The sequence below is a fragment of the Schistocerca piceifrons genome, chromosome 3 (genome assembly GCF_021461385.2).
Source record: "Schistocerca piceifrons isolate TAMUIC-IGC-003096 chromosome 3, iqSchPice1.1, whole genome shotgun sequence".
Lineage (NCBI taxonomy): Eukaryota > Metazoa > Arthropoda > Insecta > Orthoptera > Acrididae > Schistocerca > Schistocerca piceifrons.
In genome coordinates, this window is record NC_060140.1 from 159436985 (window position 1) to 159456847 (window position 19863).

Sequence of the window (19863 nt, forward strand, 5' to 3'; positions counted from 1 at the left end):
TTTTGTTGTTGTTGTAAAGCAGCGACTTAATTATAATTTTATTGACCGATGTTATGAGGGAAAAGAGGATATAGCAGTCGCTGAAATTTCTGCATTTGGTTTACCCCAAGAAGCTGACCGTCAGAGGAAAAGCAGAAGAAGAAACGACACCAGTGAAGGATCTCTCTTTTAAAATGTAAGAAGCAGTGTGATGGGGCAATGTGATGGGTCAAAATAAATTTGTGTCTTAACACCGAACTGGAATGTGGGCTCTTTTATAACATTTTTTTTTTTCAAAAGGAAACCGAAGTTTTCGAATTGTGATTAAATTGTGTAGGCCCAAAAATTTTCAGAGGTGACAACTTGTTTTAGGAGTGCTGCAACGTCAACACTAAGATTAATAGTCACTCCCAATGTTCTTTGTTTCTCTTTATCATTCACGGAGAAAAGGTGTCAATAAAGACATCATCTTCTTCTTCACACCATACAAAATTCTGTCTCATTGCTCACTTGCTCCCATCTAAGCGTTTATGGGGTGTAGGACATCAAACAGGCCGACTTGGAGAAGGAGACATTTTAATTTCCAAGGTCTATACCTTTAAAAATAAATTCATAAAGCATTGTTAGCATGACCACAAAGGATTCAGGGCACGCACTCATAGCAGTGGAAGTTCAAAAACATAGCAAAATAAATTTTTCTTACATGTGAAATTTCATCATTTTATCACTTACTTTTGGCAGCATTCGTTGCTATAGATACACTTTTCTCCATAACAAAGAGAGATTCTTCTATGAATTTTGCAGAGCATACAAACCATACTTACGGGTGCATGAAACTCTACAATTTTCCAAATCCACTAAAAACTGTGGTAAAAATTGATATAAGTAACTATAAAATTTAGGTTTTCTCTAAATATGAGGTATAAAAAGTAACAGCTCATTCTTTTTTTTTTTTGTAAATGAAATACCCATAAGTATGCTTTGTATGCTGTGCAAAATTCATCGAAGAATCTCTCATTGTTATGGAGAAAAGTGTACTTGTAACAACAAATGTAGCCAATAGTAAGTGTAAAAATTATGAAATTTCACCTGTAAAAATTTCCTTTTCTTTTTTTATTTGAACTTCCACTGCTACGAGTGTGAATCCTGAATCCTTCCTGATTATGCTGACAAAGTTTTATGAATTTATTTGGACACGTAAAGACAGTGGAAATTCAAATGTCCTGTAGGGCCTCTTCTGCAACAAGTCGGCGCGTTTGACGTCGTACCCCCTTAACCTTTTCGTTTCCATAAAAACCATTCTTAGGTGCCCATAAACATGCTCTTCACGATGAAAGTGTATCGTATTTATTTCTCTCCATACTACAGTATTTTTATTCGCAATACATACACACTGGTAGCGAAAGCAGGTATTGCCTACAGGGAAAACAGAGACAGTTGATATTAAGTTTTTCATGACAGCCGCAAGTCCAAGTGCATATGTTTTATTGACCAGTTTCACTCTTTTAATCTAAAGGCCAACTACTATAGTTTAACATGTGCATTGCAGATATTCTGGCGTTGCTCTTGTCAAAAGTTGAAACCTGTAAATGTATCATACGAAGTGTTTCTGATGGCTGTCCTCAAAAACTTAATTACACAACCCTTCCAGAGACACAGCAAATTGCTACTCAACCAGCGAACATTCAACCTGACGTCTACACTAGGACATGAGGCACAAGGCCAACCAACCACCATCGCTTTGGTGTTACCTCCAATAGACAGAACTTCAACAAAGGCTAACCGCTTCGTTTTCTCCAATTTTATGCCAGTACACAACAAGAGTACTCGCTCCTGTCAACGGGGACGCGTTATACAGATCTTGGTGCCTCTCGCGTCCATCTAGAAAAGATAACCTGAAGATGCCTAAATAAGGTGAAACGCGTTGTTGAGAAATAAAAAACTTAAATTGCAACCAAGACTGTTTTTAACCACTAGGTTTAAGTAGTTCTAAGTTCTAGTTGACTGATGACCTCAGAAGTTAAGACTCATAGTGCTCAGAGCCATTTGAACCATTTTTTGACAGTGGCCAACTAAGTATCCTAGACCACACACCGTAATGTGCTGCCGCAGTACAGATGTAGAGGTTTGTCATATTTTGTATGGGCATGTTCTTTCACTTACGACAGTCTTATCTGTTTACACTACTGCGTCAGACGAGGGAAACGTTTCATACAGATCATATCTGATGACATGTTTTTGCACCTCATTGTGTATCATCTTTACTCTGAGGTAAGGGATGATGTATTGCATTTGACACCGGCCCCAAAGCCGAAATTAGAACATTGGACATTAAAATTTAATTACACTCAAATGCCGGAAACTTTCTAATGGAGAAATTTTTAACAATGACTGTGGTTCGAGAGGAATAAAATCTGGTTTTTAATTGTTGCCGTAGCTCCCCACTCATGTCGATGTACTTCGTTTCTGTATTTTTCAGTTGGCAAGTCATTACCTCCCACATCTTCTTTGCATTGGAAACGAACTCTTCTGTTCACGATGATATTAAACCAAGCGTTTCCTACCTGCAGTGAATAAATATTATTCGGCATTTCTGCAAACTGGTGAAACATCCCTCTACAAACGATCTCCACATTACATTAAAACTGATTGCTGGATACATGTGCGGAACACTCCAATAGAGCTTTCTATTGCGTATTTTGCTAAATGGGACTTGTAGAATTGTTTGGTTTCATTGACGGCAATATCAAATACAGCTCGAAGTCTTTCATTCATACTTCGTCCATCTTGCCTAGTTTTCCACTACAATGAATTTGTGTTACCAGCTCAACTTCTGCTGCAACAGCAAGAGAAGAGATCTGTCAACAACATCGCTGCGCGATACTGCATTTGCTGTGATACGTCAAAGTTCTTTGGACACATCTTTCCAGTCCTCACATACCTTGCAGTGATGAGCAGCACCGTATTCTTGAAGACGTTCCAGCTGGAGAAGAGGCTGAGGAAGCCCTTCCTATCCCTCTGGGCCTTGGCCACTGTCCGCATCACCCGTGGAGGGAAGGGAGGCAGCTGCCCGCCGTTGGTGACGGCGATACGGCGCAACTGCCTCAGGGCATCCTCCTCGCGACCTCTGCACGCCAGCCACCGAGGTGACTCCGGGAACCACCTTGCGAGCACCAGAGTCACCCCCTCAAATATACCGTAAAGTCTCGGTCTTACGTTTGGGAAATTAATTGTGAGTACAGTTTGTGATATGGAGTATGATACAATTCGTAGTCACACTTTCAACAGTTATACTTATCGATAAATCTTCATGTCCTTAAGTTGTTTCACAGTAGGAGGAGGTAGAGCTCAGGCACCTTATTATCGTATCAGTATTTCTCTGCAGAAAATCAATTTTTTTTTAGACTCAAACCGATGGTACACACGTTGCTACGGCAAGGATGTACGATACACTGACAGAAACAAAATGCAACACCAAGAAGTGGTTCTGCGACAGTAAAAAAACTGGGTTGGCTTGTTTATACATCTGAAAGATGTCTGTTCAAAAGCGCCACTATGAGGATGCGATTCAGGAGTGTTTTAAACACACGTTGCGACGGTAGTGTGTCAGTTACCTTTAAAACTGGACATGGTGAGTTGAGATAGTCAACAATACCTTTGAAGGGCCAAAGTCGACATCATCAACGTCACATTGAGTTCAAACGATGTCATCTAATAGGGGTACAAAAAGCTCTATGTTCCTTCTGCAATGTTGCTGATGACTTGGCAGGAATGTAGCCAGTGTACGTGATTGCTGTAGCGGATGTCACGAGAACGTAAGGTTACAAGGAGACCAGGTTCCAGACTGTCACGTGACACTGCCGAGAGGGACGTATCGACATTGGCACGGTGCTCTTTCGCATCGTATTGCATCTGTAGCAGCAATCTGAGAAGCAGCTGGCACCGCAGTGACACAACAAAATGTTACGTATTGGTTACTTCAACGACAGATCCAAGACAGGCGCTCTCTAGCGTGTATTCCACTGACGCCAACCCACCGTCGTTTTCGACTTTAGTGATATCAAGCGAGAGCTCATTTGAGGGTTAGGTGGAGAAAAGTTGTATTTCCTGATGAAAACTGTTTCAGCCTCTGGCCCAGAGATGGCCGTGTATTACTTAGCTGGACGTCAGTTGAGGACAGGCTACCAATCTAACTGCGTACTAGGCACACTGTACCTGCAGCTGGAGCTATGGTCTTCGTTAGGTGCGTTTTAGTACGACAAGAGGAGCCCTCTCATGGGTATTCCACGCACTTTGACTGCTAATTTTTGTGTGATTCGATTTATTGTGCTGCCATTCATTAAAAGCATTCCAGGGGGTGTTCCCCAATACGATTACGCTCCTCAAATACCGCTACTTTAACCCAACATGTGTTGACACGTTGCCTTCGCCTGCCCTATCAGCAGGTCTGTCTCCAGTCTAGAACGTATCGGTCGTCATTTGAGAACAATTCTGCTTCATCCACGGACGACATTAACTGTCCCCGTATTGACCAACCAAATGCACCAATGCAACAGACATGGAACTCCATCCCACAAACTGACATCTGTAGAGCACAATACATGCGCCTTTCCATTCTTGCTTTAACATTCTGGCAATTGAACCAATTTTTATCGTACCAGTACTTTATGTTTATAATGGATGATCTCGTGCTTCCATTACCCCGTGATCTGGGAATATTGATCTCTCAAATATGTTACCTAGACAAATGTACTCGAGAAATTTAATTAGTCTACCGTTTTACTTTTTGGTATTTCTATTCTAATCATCAGATTGGCCGCATAGACTTCCTTTTGCATTCAAAGACATAAAGTACTGAGCTATTACGTATAATTAATTAAAAATGTACGTCGGACACTGCAGTTCGAGTCAGCGCATTGCTCTCTCACACAACCTTTCCACATCTACATCTACATACGTAACCTGCAAGGCATTAGACTGTGCGTGGTGGAGGGTATGTTGTAAGGATACTAATCATTCCCTTTCCTGCTCCCTCGCAAACGACTGTCTATATACTTCCATTACAAAGGCAAAATGTGGGCAATAAGAGTCAATTTTGCCCCCGATGATAAAGGAAACTGGGACACTAAGGAAGAATACAAATAGTCGTTTTTTCCTCGTATCATTTGCGAGTAGAACAGCGAAAATACAGACTTGCAGTAGTACGAGGTACCCCCCACGTGCACCGTGTGGTGGCTTGCAGATTATATATCTAGGATGTCGACGGAGAAAGGGTGTGTGAGAGAATAATTTTAACATTAAAAAGCGGCGCAGCTCCACCAGTACAGTAGCGAATACAAAATACAATGCACTGAAAGAAAAGCATTTAAATCCATTGATACAATTTGAATGAAGACAAAAAAGTAAACTACCGAACAGAACACCTAAATTTGCTCAATATTTCAGGCACGCCCTCCCTAAAAAGTTTCTGAAGAACCACACACAATCGAAAATTGTATCCGGAAAAGTAAAAGTCTTGGCTGTAGTCAGAGCATGAGTACAACTCCATTCAACTACCATGCATGAAATAGTATTGTATTTCAATGGTATCAATAAATATCAAGATAAAACTTTTCCATTCTAATTAAGTGAATTTAAAACGATTGTGTACTCGCGTGGTAAACTACAAGAAGCGTGTTCATGTGTTCAACAACCACAAAAATTATTCATCTGTGCTCCCGAAAGGAAAACACAAAGTCTCGACTATAAGAACACACAATGGACAAGTACATGCAACGGGACTGAGATTAATATCACGATTTTTCCCGGCGAAGAAAACAAATGGAAGAAAACACACAGCACGACGGATTCTTTTAGACAATAATGTTCCTAAATAGTTTCTATGTTGCCATTGTCAAAAAGACAAGCGGAAAATACGAAATAAAATGTTTCGTAAAGTAACAACTAACCTTGTATCCGATACAACTGTATATACCTCAATGTTCTCAACATAATAGTTTTTCATTTTGTTTTGTCACTACAACGATACCAAGATCAATACATATTTCCTGCAGGACATAAACGGACACAAAATTACATTGTAATAATACTAACAATAATTAACAAGGCATAAGAGATATACAGTGTGATTATAATTGCAGTTACACTTTCAAAACACTGTAGCAATAATACCACTGGTCAGAATGGCGTCAAATTCCAACGGAATAGTATCGCAGAAGGGAGAAAACGTTTGGCAGAAAAAAAAAACTTTGAAAATTGATCAACAGACGGCGTTGTATGTGTCACAATACGTAAATGAAAACACCTGTCATACTCAAGACCCGTTGAAGTTCGTATAAACACGCCGGGTACATGGCTTTTCTTCCTTTCGCGTGTGCGACGTTCGCCTTGACTGTCGCAATGCAGGATCATGCTCTGCTTGTAAAGCTGCATTACAAGAATGATTACTGTGCACACGTCGGTCGCTCTGCAGACGTTCCGGACACTGAAGGGTTTAAAAAATGCGTTGGTCCGATGACTGCCACGGTTCTGGTCGTTCTGGAGAAAATGACTCAGAAATTCTAAAAGACAGTTTCTTTTGGTGTGCAACCTGGTAGAGGGAGGAAACGAATTGATTCGACGTCAGGGGGAAACAGTGGCTACAGCAGTGCTGCTGTGGAAACGTGTAGTGTACGGAGAATTGCCCGATCATTGGACATACCCGTGAGCACGCTGCGTTAAATCCTACGAAACATCTTTCGTTGCTATTCATTCAAAATTACCTATGTGCACGAGTTGCTTTCAGTTGACCTGCCAGCAAGAGAGACCTTTCCTGTAGAATTTCTTGCTCGCATGGATGTGGACAATGATTTGCCGTGGAATATTTTGTGGACCGACGAAGTCTACTTCCATCTGATGGGATACGTCACTAACAGAATTGTCGAATAAGGGCAAAGGAAACAAATCAACAAGAACCACTTCATCTTGAAAATGTCACTGACTGGTGCGGGTTTACTGCGTCGTTTATCATAGGGCCACATTTTTTTGAAGAGTCAGCTGTTTTCGGTCCTGTTACCTGTACCGTCACCGGTAAGCGTTATGAGTGTCTTTTGCGAAAACACGTCATTACAGCTCTCCAACAGCGGGGAAGTGTGGATGACATCATTTTTATGGAAGGTGGCGCACCTCCGCACATTGAAAATCCAGTTAAGCGGCTGCTGAGGCGCGATTTTGAAAATGCTAGAATTATCAGCCGCCATTTCCCTACAGCCTGGCAGTCAGGATCACCTGATTTTAATCCGTGTGACTTCTGGCTATGGGGCTACCTGAAAAATGTGGTGTTCAGTGTTCCGAATGCCAACTTAGCTGCATTGAAGGCACGCATTGCGCAACACATTGTGAAGGTGACCCCTGGAAACACTTCCATCAGTTTTGGATCATGCTTTTGTCGATTTCAACTTGTTGCAGAAAACGGTAGACAGCATACTGAACCTGCTTTGCGCCAGTTACATGGAAATTAATAACCTTATTTGATTTTGATCGATATTTTTGTGCGGTTTCTGACCTCAGTACAATCAAAACCGATGTAATTGATGTTTTATGCGGTGTTTGGCCTCAGGAGAATTAAGAAACCGAGTTTTCCCATTTTTCCCATTCGATGTGATACGACCTTGCCATGGTGGATGGGCTTGCGTCACTAAGAGTAATACACCTGTACACCCATGTACACTGACCAGAACAGTTTGTTTAACGTCAAACGTACACCTTAGGCATTTTTGTATGATTCTTTTATAATTTTTAGTCGATCACTATTAAATTATGTTGCTTACAGCGATATGTTTTGCTACGTTTTTAACTATTTATTATCTTTTGCCAAACATTTTCCCCCTCTCCGATGATCTTCCTCTCATTAGTCGTTTTACTCATTGCTGAGTGTTCTGACCTTATTTCCTCATTCATTCTTACGTACTTGAAACTTTAGACAGATGTCTCCATCCACAGCGATCTTCGGCCTTTCTTAATATGATGTGGAGAGTCAGACTGGTAATCTTCTTCGCTTGATCCAACCATCTGTTTGCTGCTGTACCAAATCGTCTTCTGCCCTCAGTTATTCCCTTCACGATGGTCTTCTCTAAATCATCCCTTTTCCTTCTCAAGACGTGCACAAGGACCTGAAGGTATCATTGTCTGATACGAGAAGATAACCTTCTTGTAATTATAAGTTCTTCTGTCATTGAAACATTTTTTTTTTTTTTTTTGTGTCCACGGTACACGTAGCATCCTCCGCCAACACCACGTCTCGAAGGCATCAGTGCGGCTCTTACCGCTAACTTTCACGGTCCAGGTCTCGCATCCGTATAAGAATACAGAAAACACCAATGCTTCTACTAAGCGAATCTCCGTTGTCTTGGATATTGCTCGATTCTGCCGTATCTTAATGAGTTTGACCATTGTGGCTCCGCCAAGAATGATTCATCGTCGTATCTCTTTATTACACTTTTCTGCTCAATTGATCAGAGAGCCTAGATATACATAATGACTCACTATTTCCAGATTGCCTAATCATCTTGTAAGCAGGTTTTGAGCGATCTCTTTTCGATTTATAACCATCAGTTTCGTTTTTTCATGTTTATCTCTACGCCAAAGTTAGGACTAATATCTTTTACTCTTGAGATCAGATTACCAAGTTCTTCCTCGCTTCCTGCTATGAGTGTAGTGCCATTTGCGAAGCGCAATTTGTTGATTTTCCTGCCGCCAATTGAGATCCCACTGTCCCAGCCATCCAGCGCTTTCCTGATTACACACACTGCATAGACATTGTAGAGCTGAGGTGACAGTATGCAACCTTGTCTGACGCCATTTGTCACATCGAAAAATTCCGAGTATTCACCATCCACTTTTATGGTTGCGGTCTGGCTATTATAGACACCATTTAGTAAAGATACCAGATGTTTTGGAACCCCAGACTCATAGAGCATATGCCACAACTTGTCCCACATGACACAATCAAAGAGACTTTCTTATATTCTAGGAATCAGATATAGGCAGGGGCACAGAACTCATAAAATTTTTCAGTTATATGCCTTAACTTCAAGACTGCCTCTCGAATACCTTTACTTGACACGAAACCCGCTTGTTCTGCGGAAATCTGGGACTGCAGAAAATTCTTAGGCGTTGATTTATTATATGCAGGAGAACTTTAATAGCATGTGATATTAATGGTATGGTGCTGTAGTTGGAGCTGTCCTTAACTGATCCTTTCTTGTGCAGAGGTATTAGAACAGATGTAGTCCAGTTTTTAGGCCATTCACCCGTTTTCCTCACCTTATTAAATATTAAATGTAGGGCGTACATGCTTTTCTCTCCAATCGCAATCAGCATTTCTCTGAAAGTACCATCTGTACATGGGGATTTGTTGTTTTGCAGATGCTTAATGGCATTTTCGATTTCGCTGTACAGAATACCAGTTTCTTTATTTCATTACATACAAATGTTCTCTTCTTTGATGTTGTTTCCTTTGCAATACAGTGTTTCACAGTGTTTTTCCCACCTAGCTATTGCTAAATGCTTCTCACTAAAAACAGTGCCATCTATATATTCTACTATCCACGTGCGCGGTTTGAACTCTGGTGTGATGCTGTTTATCTTCTTGACTAGGTCATGCGTTCCATTTCGTTTTTGATCACAAATACTGGTGAAATAGTGTGTCATGTCAATTAGGTAGCTGCTCTGTATTTTGCGGCAAAGTTCTTTGTATGCTTCTTCATCTTGAGCGGTTTGAATGGCACGTTTCTTTAGTGTGCTCCGTTCTTCGATGGGTAGTGGAGTTTTCTTCGAAATCCAGGGATTCTTCGGTTGAGGGGTCTTAGTAACCTGTTCAGGGAGAGTTTAACTGATCATTTCTTTCATTTTGTCCCATATTTAGGGAGCTACTCCTTCCTCTGTTAATTTTTCGAATCTTTGTCATATTTTCTCTCCAAATCTGTCTGTCTGACGAATCTGCCTTACTCTTTTCATTTTGGTCACTTTCAATGGTTCAACGGCTCTGAGCACTATGGGACTTAACATCGGAGGTCATCAGTCCCATAAAACATAGAACTACTTAAACCCAACTAGCCTAAGGACATCATACACATCCATGCCCTAGGCAGGATTCGAACCTCCGACCGTAGTGGTCACGCGGTACCAAACTGAAGGGCCTAGAACCGCTCGGCCACTCCGGCCGGCTGGTCGCTGTCAGTTTTATTTGCATTTTCGTATACAGCATGATATGGTCACTGCCACAGTCTGCTCTAAGATAGGTCTTGTAATCTAGGACCAAAGTAAGCCAGCATTGTCTCACCAGAGTTAAATCAGATTTCTAACCCTAACCCCTGGAGAAATCTATGTGCATCGACGCCGTAGATGATGGTGAAAGAGGGTATTATAGACAGATAAGCCGCTTCCCACGCTCATTCTCACTCCCAAGCCATGAAGTCTAACCATAGATCTCATGTATCCGTCATTACAATCTTACCTATCTTTGTATTAAAGCCACCTTGAATGGCTAATGTTACCTTTTAGGGTACATTTCTGATAGTAATTTCCAGCAGCTCATAGAAATCATCTGTTCCTATGTCTGATAAAATTGCTGTTTGAGCATAAACCTGAATTATGTTGATACTGCACGGAGGTGCTTGTACTTCAATGGAGATTATTCTGTTGCAAACGGGCTCGCAGCCCACGACAGCATTACAGACGTTCTTAGGAATCACTATAGCAACTCCATTTCTACTCGTATCCTCACATCCACAAAAATATACTGTATTCTTTGTTTGAGTCATGAAGTGGCCACATACTCTCCAGTGTATCTCACTGAGTCCAAGTATGTCTAGCTCATTTTCCTCTTTCCTGTCTGTAAAAGACCTCACACATTCCAGGTTGCTATCCTTTTAACGCTTAGCAATTCTGTTGCAATTACACGTCATTCTGCCCTGAAGTGGTATTTCTACAGCGATTTGAAAGTTTAATTGTAATCACCCTGTACATGTCGAAACCTTGAGGATTCGTGATGGAATGTGATGTTAAACAGGGCACTGCAAATATATAATCGTCACTATAATGCGTGTTCGGAATACATTACAGTTTCCTTAAATTCCCATGGTTCATATTACCTGGAAAACAAAATTAGCGTAAAGAAAAGCGCTGCTGTACAATACATAAAGTAATTCCAGTTGCGCAGGAGCCAACTTAGGAAGCCAGCTGCCATAAAGCCCACTCCCAAGCAACAGCTTGAGATATAGTTCAGGGTCGTACGATGTCTGATGTCTGCCAGTTCCAAACCTGAAGCACAAAAAAACTACATAAAATTTTTATTGAATTTGTTTTCATCTAATAAAGTAATATAATTCGAAAACAAAACGATTGTCACAAATCATACATTTATATCTACATCCACATCCATTCTCCACAAACCATATTACAGTGTGCTGTGGGGTAGAGGGGGGGAGGGGGCGAGGGGGAACAGCGAATTCGTGTGCCACTGTACTGCCCTGAATGGTGTGAGGGACGGGATATTCTCGCTAAGCCTTCGGGTGGCCTTGTATAGCCTTGTATATATCTAATTTAGCCATCATGGTCTTCTCATTTCTTGTATGTAAGAAGACACAATATACATGTCGACCCTTCTCAGATCATACACATTCCGAAATATAACAGTAAACTATTATATGATCCTTGTAGACTTTCTTCTGTTGTCTAACACCGAGTACTAAACCAACATACGACGAAAACCGCAGTTCTTATTTGTATCGTCGTTACTTAGTCCATCAATACTGCTTGGTAACGGTCATAGGCAGACAAGCAGATTTCAGGTATTGGTCGAAACAGGGTTTTACAAGCAGTCTCTCATATTTGACTGTTAAGTGAAATTTACTTTGGTATCTGCCTGTCCTATGATTAGTTTCATTTTATCTATTTACTTTACTTATTTATTTAACCTGATCTGATTGGGGACTTCGCGCCCTCTCTTACATCAGACCAGGGTATGACGTACACATTACCTTTGTATGTCGTAGTTATACAAGAAATAACAGTTTTAATACGATAAATGATATTAATATGATTTGCATGTTTATAGTGCCAATGTGAGGAAATAATACTGAATAAGGAATAATAGACTTAATACCGGTAGTACGTCTACTGCAGCTGCTGCTGCTACTAACAATGATAATAATAATATAAACCATAGTCATGATAGTAGTAGTAATAATAACAATAATAATGTCAATAGTAACAGGAATTATAGTGGAGAGTGCACCTGCTAAAAATACTGTTAAACGAAGAAGGTATGGTTGCAAAGAAGGGTGTACGGGGGACAACAGTAATCATCATTGTTGCTTTAGTAGGTATGTCATTAGCTTTCTTCTGTAGGTGGAGATGCTATTCGGTTGTCTAATATAACACTGGAGGTCATTCCAGAGCTAGAATCCTGCTACGGAGAAAGACGTCGAGATTATGACGGAAGGATAAACTGACACAGAAAGGATTTTACTCTCGTGTTTCTGCCTTGGAAATCTGACAAGAGCGTTAAAGGCTTGGAGAGATACAACATGGTGTCAGAGTGTATGGCATTGTCTATACCAGTCTGCAAGCATTCAGGGTATCAATGCATAAGATGGGGGAAATGTCATAAGAGAGTCGAACAACACAGACATAACGAACATAGGCATCCGCAGCCAGTTCCAGGTGCCCCATGCGTTCCTAAGATAGGCGTTGCAGGATATAATTGCTCTAATAAGTAACTGCGAGTATAAATGTTCGCTCAAGCGTCTTTTTCTTGTCAAGAGGGAACTGCGTTTTATATTCTTGTAGGGCATGGAGACTTCCTGATACCTTTTTCACACTACAGTTACGTGCTAGTCCAATTCAGATTTTATGAGGGAATGAAGTTGATATTTGTAGCGTTTGAGGTTTAAAATGGTAGGGAATCATGATAACTTGTGCGAATAATCCTAGAATGATCGACCAGCAACGCGTGGGTCTTTTATTGGTTGAGCATTAATCCTATATCCTGCGTCGATTGCGATAGTTCTCACATGTCGGTACTGAGATTCTCGATAGCTGTCCTCAAGTTTATTAGTTTTGCGTAGATATACCTTGAGGTCACCAGCGTACATGTGGTATTTGCTGAAGAACAAAGGCAATGACACATCATTGACATACATTGAAAGTGTATACTACCTTATACCGCAACCTGGGGACGACTGACACAGAATGACTTAATGACGCCGGCCACGACGCATTCCTGGAGAGATGTCAAGTGTAAGCGAATCTATTACACTTCAGTTTTCGAAAAATATTAGCTGCTAGCTTCACCCTTTGTCTAGGGATAGCTTCTTTGATTAGTAATCAAAGCATCCTATTCCCGGTTCCGAACACCGCTACCGTCTAAACTTTGAATAAAATTTAGCATTCGCAGTCGTAGACCTCGGCATAATAAGTCATCTTCATTCTGCTATCTGCCATGTCAAAGGGGGCAGAGGAGCAGGCAGAGGTTCAGGGCACTCTCTTGCCCGTGGGGTGGGAAACTGCCCCTAACGACGGAAGAATTAACAATGATCAGTGTCATGAGGATGCAGAGGTCAGTGGAAACCACTAGATTAAAGGCACATAATATGTATTCAAGGACATGTAGCATGTACTTGAAAAAAGTGTCATTATGGTCTCTCCATTGGAAAAAGATTCCGGTTCGCCCCCATTGGGATCTCTAGGAGGGGACTGCCAACGGCGACGTGACAATGAGATAAAGAATGAATAACCAACGAAAGGATAACGTTCTACGAGTCGGGGCGTGGAGCGTCAGGTGCCTCAAAGTGTTAGATTAGCTAGAAAATTTGGAAAGGGAAATCCAAAGACTCAATATATGTACTGTACAGAGGGATTAAGTGTAGTGAAATGGAAAGAAGACAAGATGGTTTCTGGTCAGATGAGTACAGCGTAAAATCAACAGTAGCAGGAAATGGCGTAATGGGAGTAGGATTCGTTATGAATAGAAAAGTATGGCAGAGAGTTTGTTCCTGTCAAGAATTCAGTGATAGAGTTCTTGTTATCAGAATCGACAGCAAACCAACACCGACAACGATAGTCCAGACATATATATCGATGTCGCAAGCTGGAAGTGAGGAGATGGAGAAAGTGTATAAAAACGTTGAATGGTTACTACAGTACCTAAAGGGAGACGAAAATTTAATAGTCATAGGGGACTGGAATGCCGTTGTAGGGGAAGGAATGGGAGAACGGGTTACGGAAGAATATGGGCTTCGTACTAGGAACGAGAGAGGAGAAAGACTAATTCATTTCTCTAAGTATGTCAGCTATTAGTAGCTAATACTCGGTTCATGTGTCACAAGAGATGGAGGCATACTTGGAATAAGCCGGGAGATGAGGTAACATTTTACATGGATTACATCCTGATTAGAGATATATTCTGAAATCAGATACTAGATTGTAAATCGTACCCAGGACAGGATACAGGCTCATATGACAATGTAGTAGTGATGAAGAGTAGACTGAAGTGTAAGAGACTAGTCAGGAAGAATCAATATGCAAAGAAGTGGGATACGGAAGTGCTCAGGAATGAACAGATACGGCTACAGAATGAATAGGTAAGCCACAGGTACTGCAGCATGGAAGAGCTAAAATGGCAGTGCGGTTCAAGAGGAGTGGAGATCTCAAAAATGGATGTCACAGAAGTTGTAAAGAAATTTCAGTTGGTCCATGATAGAAGGAAGTACGAAATTCTTAACGGAAATTCAGGAGTACAGACATACATGTCGCTGAGGAGTGAAATAAGTGCAGGGAAACTAAGACGAAATGACTCAATGAGAAATGTGGAGGAATCGAGAAGGAACTGATGACTCAGCGTATAGAAGAGTCTAAACAGTCTTCGGTGAAAGTGAAAGCAAGAATTGTAATATTTAGAGTGCAATAGGAATTCTTCTTCTAGATGCAAAGCGAGAGAGCAGACAGATAGAAAGAGTAGGCCTTTGTGAGTGGAAAGAAACGTCTGATGAGGTTGGAAAGGAGTAGATACAGAGGAGGTAGGGATCCAATGTTATAATCAGAACTTAGAATAGCTTTTGAAGACTTCAGATCTCTTAAGCCAGAAACAACAGATAACGCCGGCCGCGGTGGTCTAGCGGTTCTAGGCGCTCAGTCCAGAACCGCGCGACTGCTACGGTCACAGGTTCGAAACCTGAATCGGGCATGGATGTGTGTGATGTCCGTTGGTTAGTTAGGTTTAAGTAGTTCTAAGTTCTAGGGGACTGATTACCAAAGATGTTAAGTCCCATAGTGCTCAGAGCCATTTGAACCATTTGAACAGATAACGTTCCATCATAATTTCTAAACTCACCGGGGGAAGTACAATGAAACGACTAATCACGTTGGTGTAGAGTACTGAGTCTGGCTGTATACCGCCTGACGTTCGGAAAATGTCATTCACATAGTTCACAAGACTGTAAGAGCCGACAAGTTCGATAATTTTCACAGAATCAACTTAACAGCTCTTGAATCGAAGATGATAGATTAATATACAGAATAACTAAGAGGAAATTGAGGATGTGTTAGACGACGATAAGTTTGGCTTAAGGAAAGGTGAAGGCACCAGAGAGGCAATTCTGACTTTGTGGTTGATATTGAGAGCAAGTCTAAAGAACAATCAAAACACGTTCATAGGATTTGTCAGGATGGAGCAAGCGTCTCACAGTGACAAATGGAGTAAAGTGTTCTAACTTCAGTGGAAAACAGGTGTAAGCTGTAAAGAGAGATGGGTAAAATGCAGTATGTACAAGGGCCAAGAGGGGATAAAAAGAGTGGAAGACCATGAACGAAATGCTCGGATTAAAACGGGTGTACGACAAGGACGTAGTTTTTCGTACTTACTGTTCAACCTACTCATTGAAGAAGCAATGATGCAAATAAAAAAAAATATTTGGGAATGGAATTAAAATTCAAAGTGAAAGGACATCAATTATAACATTTGTTGATGACATTGCTATTCGGAGTGAAGTTGAAGAAGAACTGTATATACAGCATATGGATTGGGAGTAAATTGAAGGGAGACAAAAGTAATGAAAAGTAGCAGAAATGAGAAGTGCGAGAAACTAAACATCGGGATTGATGGTCACGAATTAAATGAAGTTAAGGAAATGTACTGCCTAGGCAACAAAATAACCACTGACTGACGAATCAAGGAGGTCATGAAAGGTCAGACTAGCGTTGGAAATTCTTGGCCAAGACAAATCTACTAATATCAAACATAGGCCTAAAATAATTAAAATAATGGATGCAGTTTCTGAGAAAATATGTTTTGAGCACAGCATTGTACGGCAGTGAAACATGGAATGTGGGATAACCGGAACAGAAAACAATCGAAGTACTTAAGATTTGATGCTATAGACGACTATTGAAAATTAGGTGTACTGTTATGGCAAGGAATGAGGAGATTCTGCGTAGAATCGAAGAGGAAAGAAATAGATTGAGAACACTGACTAAAAGAAAGGACAGAGTAATAGGACATCTGTTAATGCAACCGTGATTATGTTCCGTCATACTGGTGTGAGTTGTAGGGGTTAAAATCTGTAGAGAAAGACAAATACTGGAATACATATAGCGAACAACTGAATACGTAGGTTGCAGCTGCTACACAGAGATGAAGAGGTAGGCACAGGAGAGGATTTCGTGGCGGGCAGCATCAAACCAGTCAGAAGACTGATAAAAGAAAATCAATATGTCGAAGTCGACCATGCAAAATGCTTTGCTGCAGTGTAAGAAGTATGCATTACAAGCTTCAGGTCACTGGTTTCCTGCACTACGCAGATGCTGTACTGCAACTGAGCCATGCCGGCATTTCAGGTATCGGTATTTGTTCAGAGATGCAAACTTTTCGGCGCGAGTGAGTTTAGTTGGGAGGCGGAGAGAAGGCGGTGCGATTGCCCGGGGAAGGGAGGTTACCCGGTCGGTGAAGAGATGTTTTAAAAAGGTATTGTGTAGGCGACAGTCGTAAAGGCTGTGTCTTGAAATGTTCTGGCAGCCAAGCAGTTGATGGCCGTTTACCTATTTCGTCTTATTGGGAGATTAAAGTGGCAACCTGCTCCTCTGATGCTGTTGGACGATTATTTCACCGATCTCATAAGGTCTTCTACCGGCCATGCACTTTCTGCATTCCGTATTGAAAGTGTACCTCGTCTGAGACAAACTGTTAGCGAGTGCTGAGTAATGAGGGTCTATCAGTAACCCATGTTGAGGTCGGACCTTACGCTATTTGTTGCACCGTTTTTATGGAATTCTTGTTTCTTGGTGTATAGTTGCCCGGCATATTTTTCGCTGATGGTTAGAAATAAATTTCAGAGAGAATTCCCAGATCGATGGATTGGACGCGGAGGAGATGTGTCGCGGACAGCTCTTTCGCCAGACTTTACGTCCCTGGAATTTTTCTTGTGGGTATTCGCAAAAGACATTGTCTATAAAGAAGTTCCAACTACACCTGAAGATATTCGAGAGACAATTGTCAGAGCACGTGCTTCGATAAGTGCCAAAGTAATAAGGAATACCACTCAACTCCTGATAGGAAGATTGCAGCACTGCATTGATACCAGTGCTCATCACTTCGAATACCTTCTGTAAACGGACGTTCATGCCACCTTTTCGACCTTCTTTGACCTTCAAAGACCCTACTGTTACACGTCATTGAATTCGTCTAGATAGCCGAAAATAGGTACGAAACTATAGCATCCCATTGAAAAAACCGATGTTGACTTTCATTTCTCTGACGCGACCTCAGTTAGCAACAAAAAACCAACGTCAAATAATGGCCCCTGTTGTCCCATGCAACATTTGTCCCACAAACGTTTCAGCTACCATCGTACTTTCGGCGTTTGCTAGGTGGCAATAGTTAGTGACTCACCCTGCATACTGAATATGAATTGTTAATGTGACGCTGGGCACCTCTCACACGAAATTTCTAACATATGGAACAGTCTAATGGCAGCTTAAAATTTCAGGTAAACTTACGTGCCGAACGAGCACACTTCACTCACTCGCCTACTCTTTGTAGTCGATTCACTTTCATGTGCTCCATGTACGTACACCGAGGTATTTGATAAATGTGATAGCTACCAAAGACTTGTTGTAAATCGTGCAACCATGAAAAAACAGGTCCACTGACCAACGAGTCTTTTTGAAAAAACGTTCATTTATTTCATGATGGTCAATGGCCAGAAGAGCACCAAGTTTGATTACAAATATTTTGGAAATCGATGACATCACTGATATATAGCGACTATGTCGCAGCTTGTGGACTAGCTTATCACAGTAAGAGGGTGTGACAAGTGATCTTTGTGGGGTATTAACTGGCATATATATATATATATATATATATATATATATATATATATATATTGTGTACGTTCGCTAGTCTGAGGAATTGGCTTCCTTTGTTGTGTATTAAACTGGAGACCTGGAAAAGACGGAGAGCCGCGCGGGATTAGCCGAGGGGTCTTAGGCGCTGCAGTCATGGACTGTGCGGCTGGTCCCGGCGGAGGTTCGAGTCCTCCCTCGGGCATGTGTGTGTGTATTTGTCCTTAGGATAATTTAGGTGAAGTAGTGTGTAAGCTTAGGGACTGATGACTGTGGTGTCACCGCCAGACACCACACTTGCTAGGTGGTAGCTTTAAATCGGCCGCGGTCCATTAGTGCATGTCGGACCCGCGTGTCGCCACTGTCAGTGATCGCAGACCGAGCGCCACCACACGGCAGGTCTCTAGAGACTGACTAGCACTCGTCCCAGTTGTACGGACGACTTCGCTAGCGATGCACACTGACGAAGCCTCGCTCATTTGCAGAGCAGATAGTTAGAATAGCCTTCAGCTAAGTCAATGGCTACGACCTAGCAAGGCGCCATTAGTAACATTGCATGTATCTACAGAGTCTCACTTGTATCGTCAAGAGCGATGTACAACAATGATGGATTAAAGTTAAGTATTCCAGCAGCTACGTAGTTTTCATTATAGCATTCATTACGTATCCTGTTTCAGACCTATCTCTAGCCTGCGTGGGTTAACGCGTGCATATCGGCTTCCTCACTCAGGTAGTGTTCGTAGTGTTGGCTAACTGCTAACACTACAATGACCTTAGCAGTTAAGTCCCATAAGATTTCACACATCTGAACATCTGAAAGACAACTCCACAACAGGCCACATCAGTACACCCACCCCACTGCTGCCCCACACCGAACCCAGGGCTATTGTGCGGTTCGGCCCCCACTGGAACCCTCCACCCCCGCCACCCCAGGGAACGTCTCATACCAGAGGATTGTAGCCCCAAATGTTTGCGTGGTGGAGTAATAATGGGGTATGCATGTGTGGAGGCAGTGTTTGCGCAGCAATCGTCGACATATAACTGAGGCGGAATAAGGGGATCCAGCCCGCATTTGCCGAGCTAGATGGACAACCGCCTTAAAAACCATCCACAGGCTGCCCGGCACACCGAACCTCAACACTAATGCGCTCGGGATACAGCGCGTTAGACCGCTCGGCTAGCCGGGCGTGCTCTTCTCTTGTTTCTTTTATTTGTCTGTCATTAAAACTGTTGACATCGTACTATCGATTTGTGGTATGCGGCTACATCTTCATATACCGGCAGTTATTTTCTTCTTCAGTTTACAGAACCTTTTGACTTTGTCGTAAGCCAGACAAGGCACTAGTTTCACAGCATGCGACACAATAGCGAATAAATAAAGTGATCCAAGAAGTTTCAAATATCATTCTTTCATTCCAGCATATGATCGCATTAGTTGTCGCCAGACGGTCGTTTCCTTTCTGACGATGGTCACCACAAATTAGATCTGATAGTCTGACGAGATTT

The 19863-nt window shown here is 41.7% G+C and overlaps 1 protein-coding gene across 2 annotated transcripts in view; it reads right to left on the reverse strand.

Moving 5' to 3' along the window:
* Positions 1-19863, reverse strand: part of LOC124789786 (solute carrier family 22 member 7-like) — a 133305-nt gene that overhangs the window by 60265 nt on the left and 53177 nt on the right. The window contains exons 5-6 of one of the 2 annotated variants that reach the window (XM_047257253.1): positions 11112-11280; positions 2921-3142 (exon numbers count right to left, since the gene is read on the reverse strand). In XM_047257253.1, coding sequence (XP_047113209.1) covers positions 2921-3142; positions 11112-11280 — 391 coding nt within the window. The remainder of the gene's footprint in view (positions 1-2920; positions 3143-11111; positions 11281-19863) is intronic. The other variant, XM_047257254.1, reaches the window with a different exon arrangement.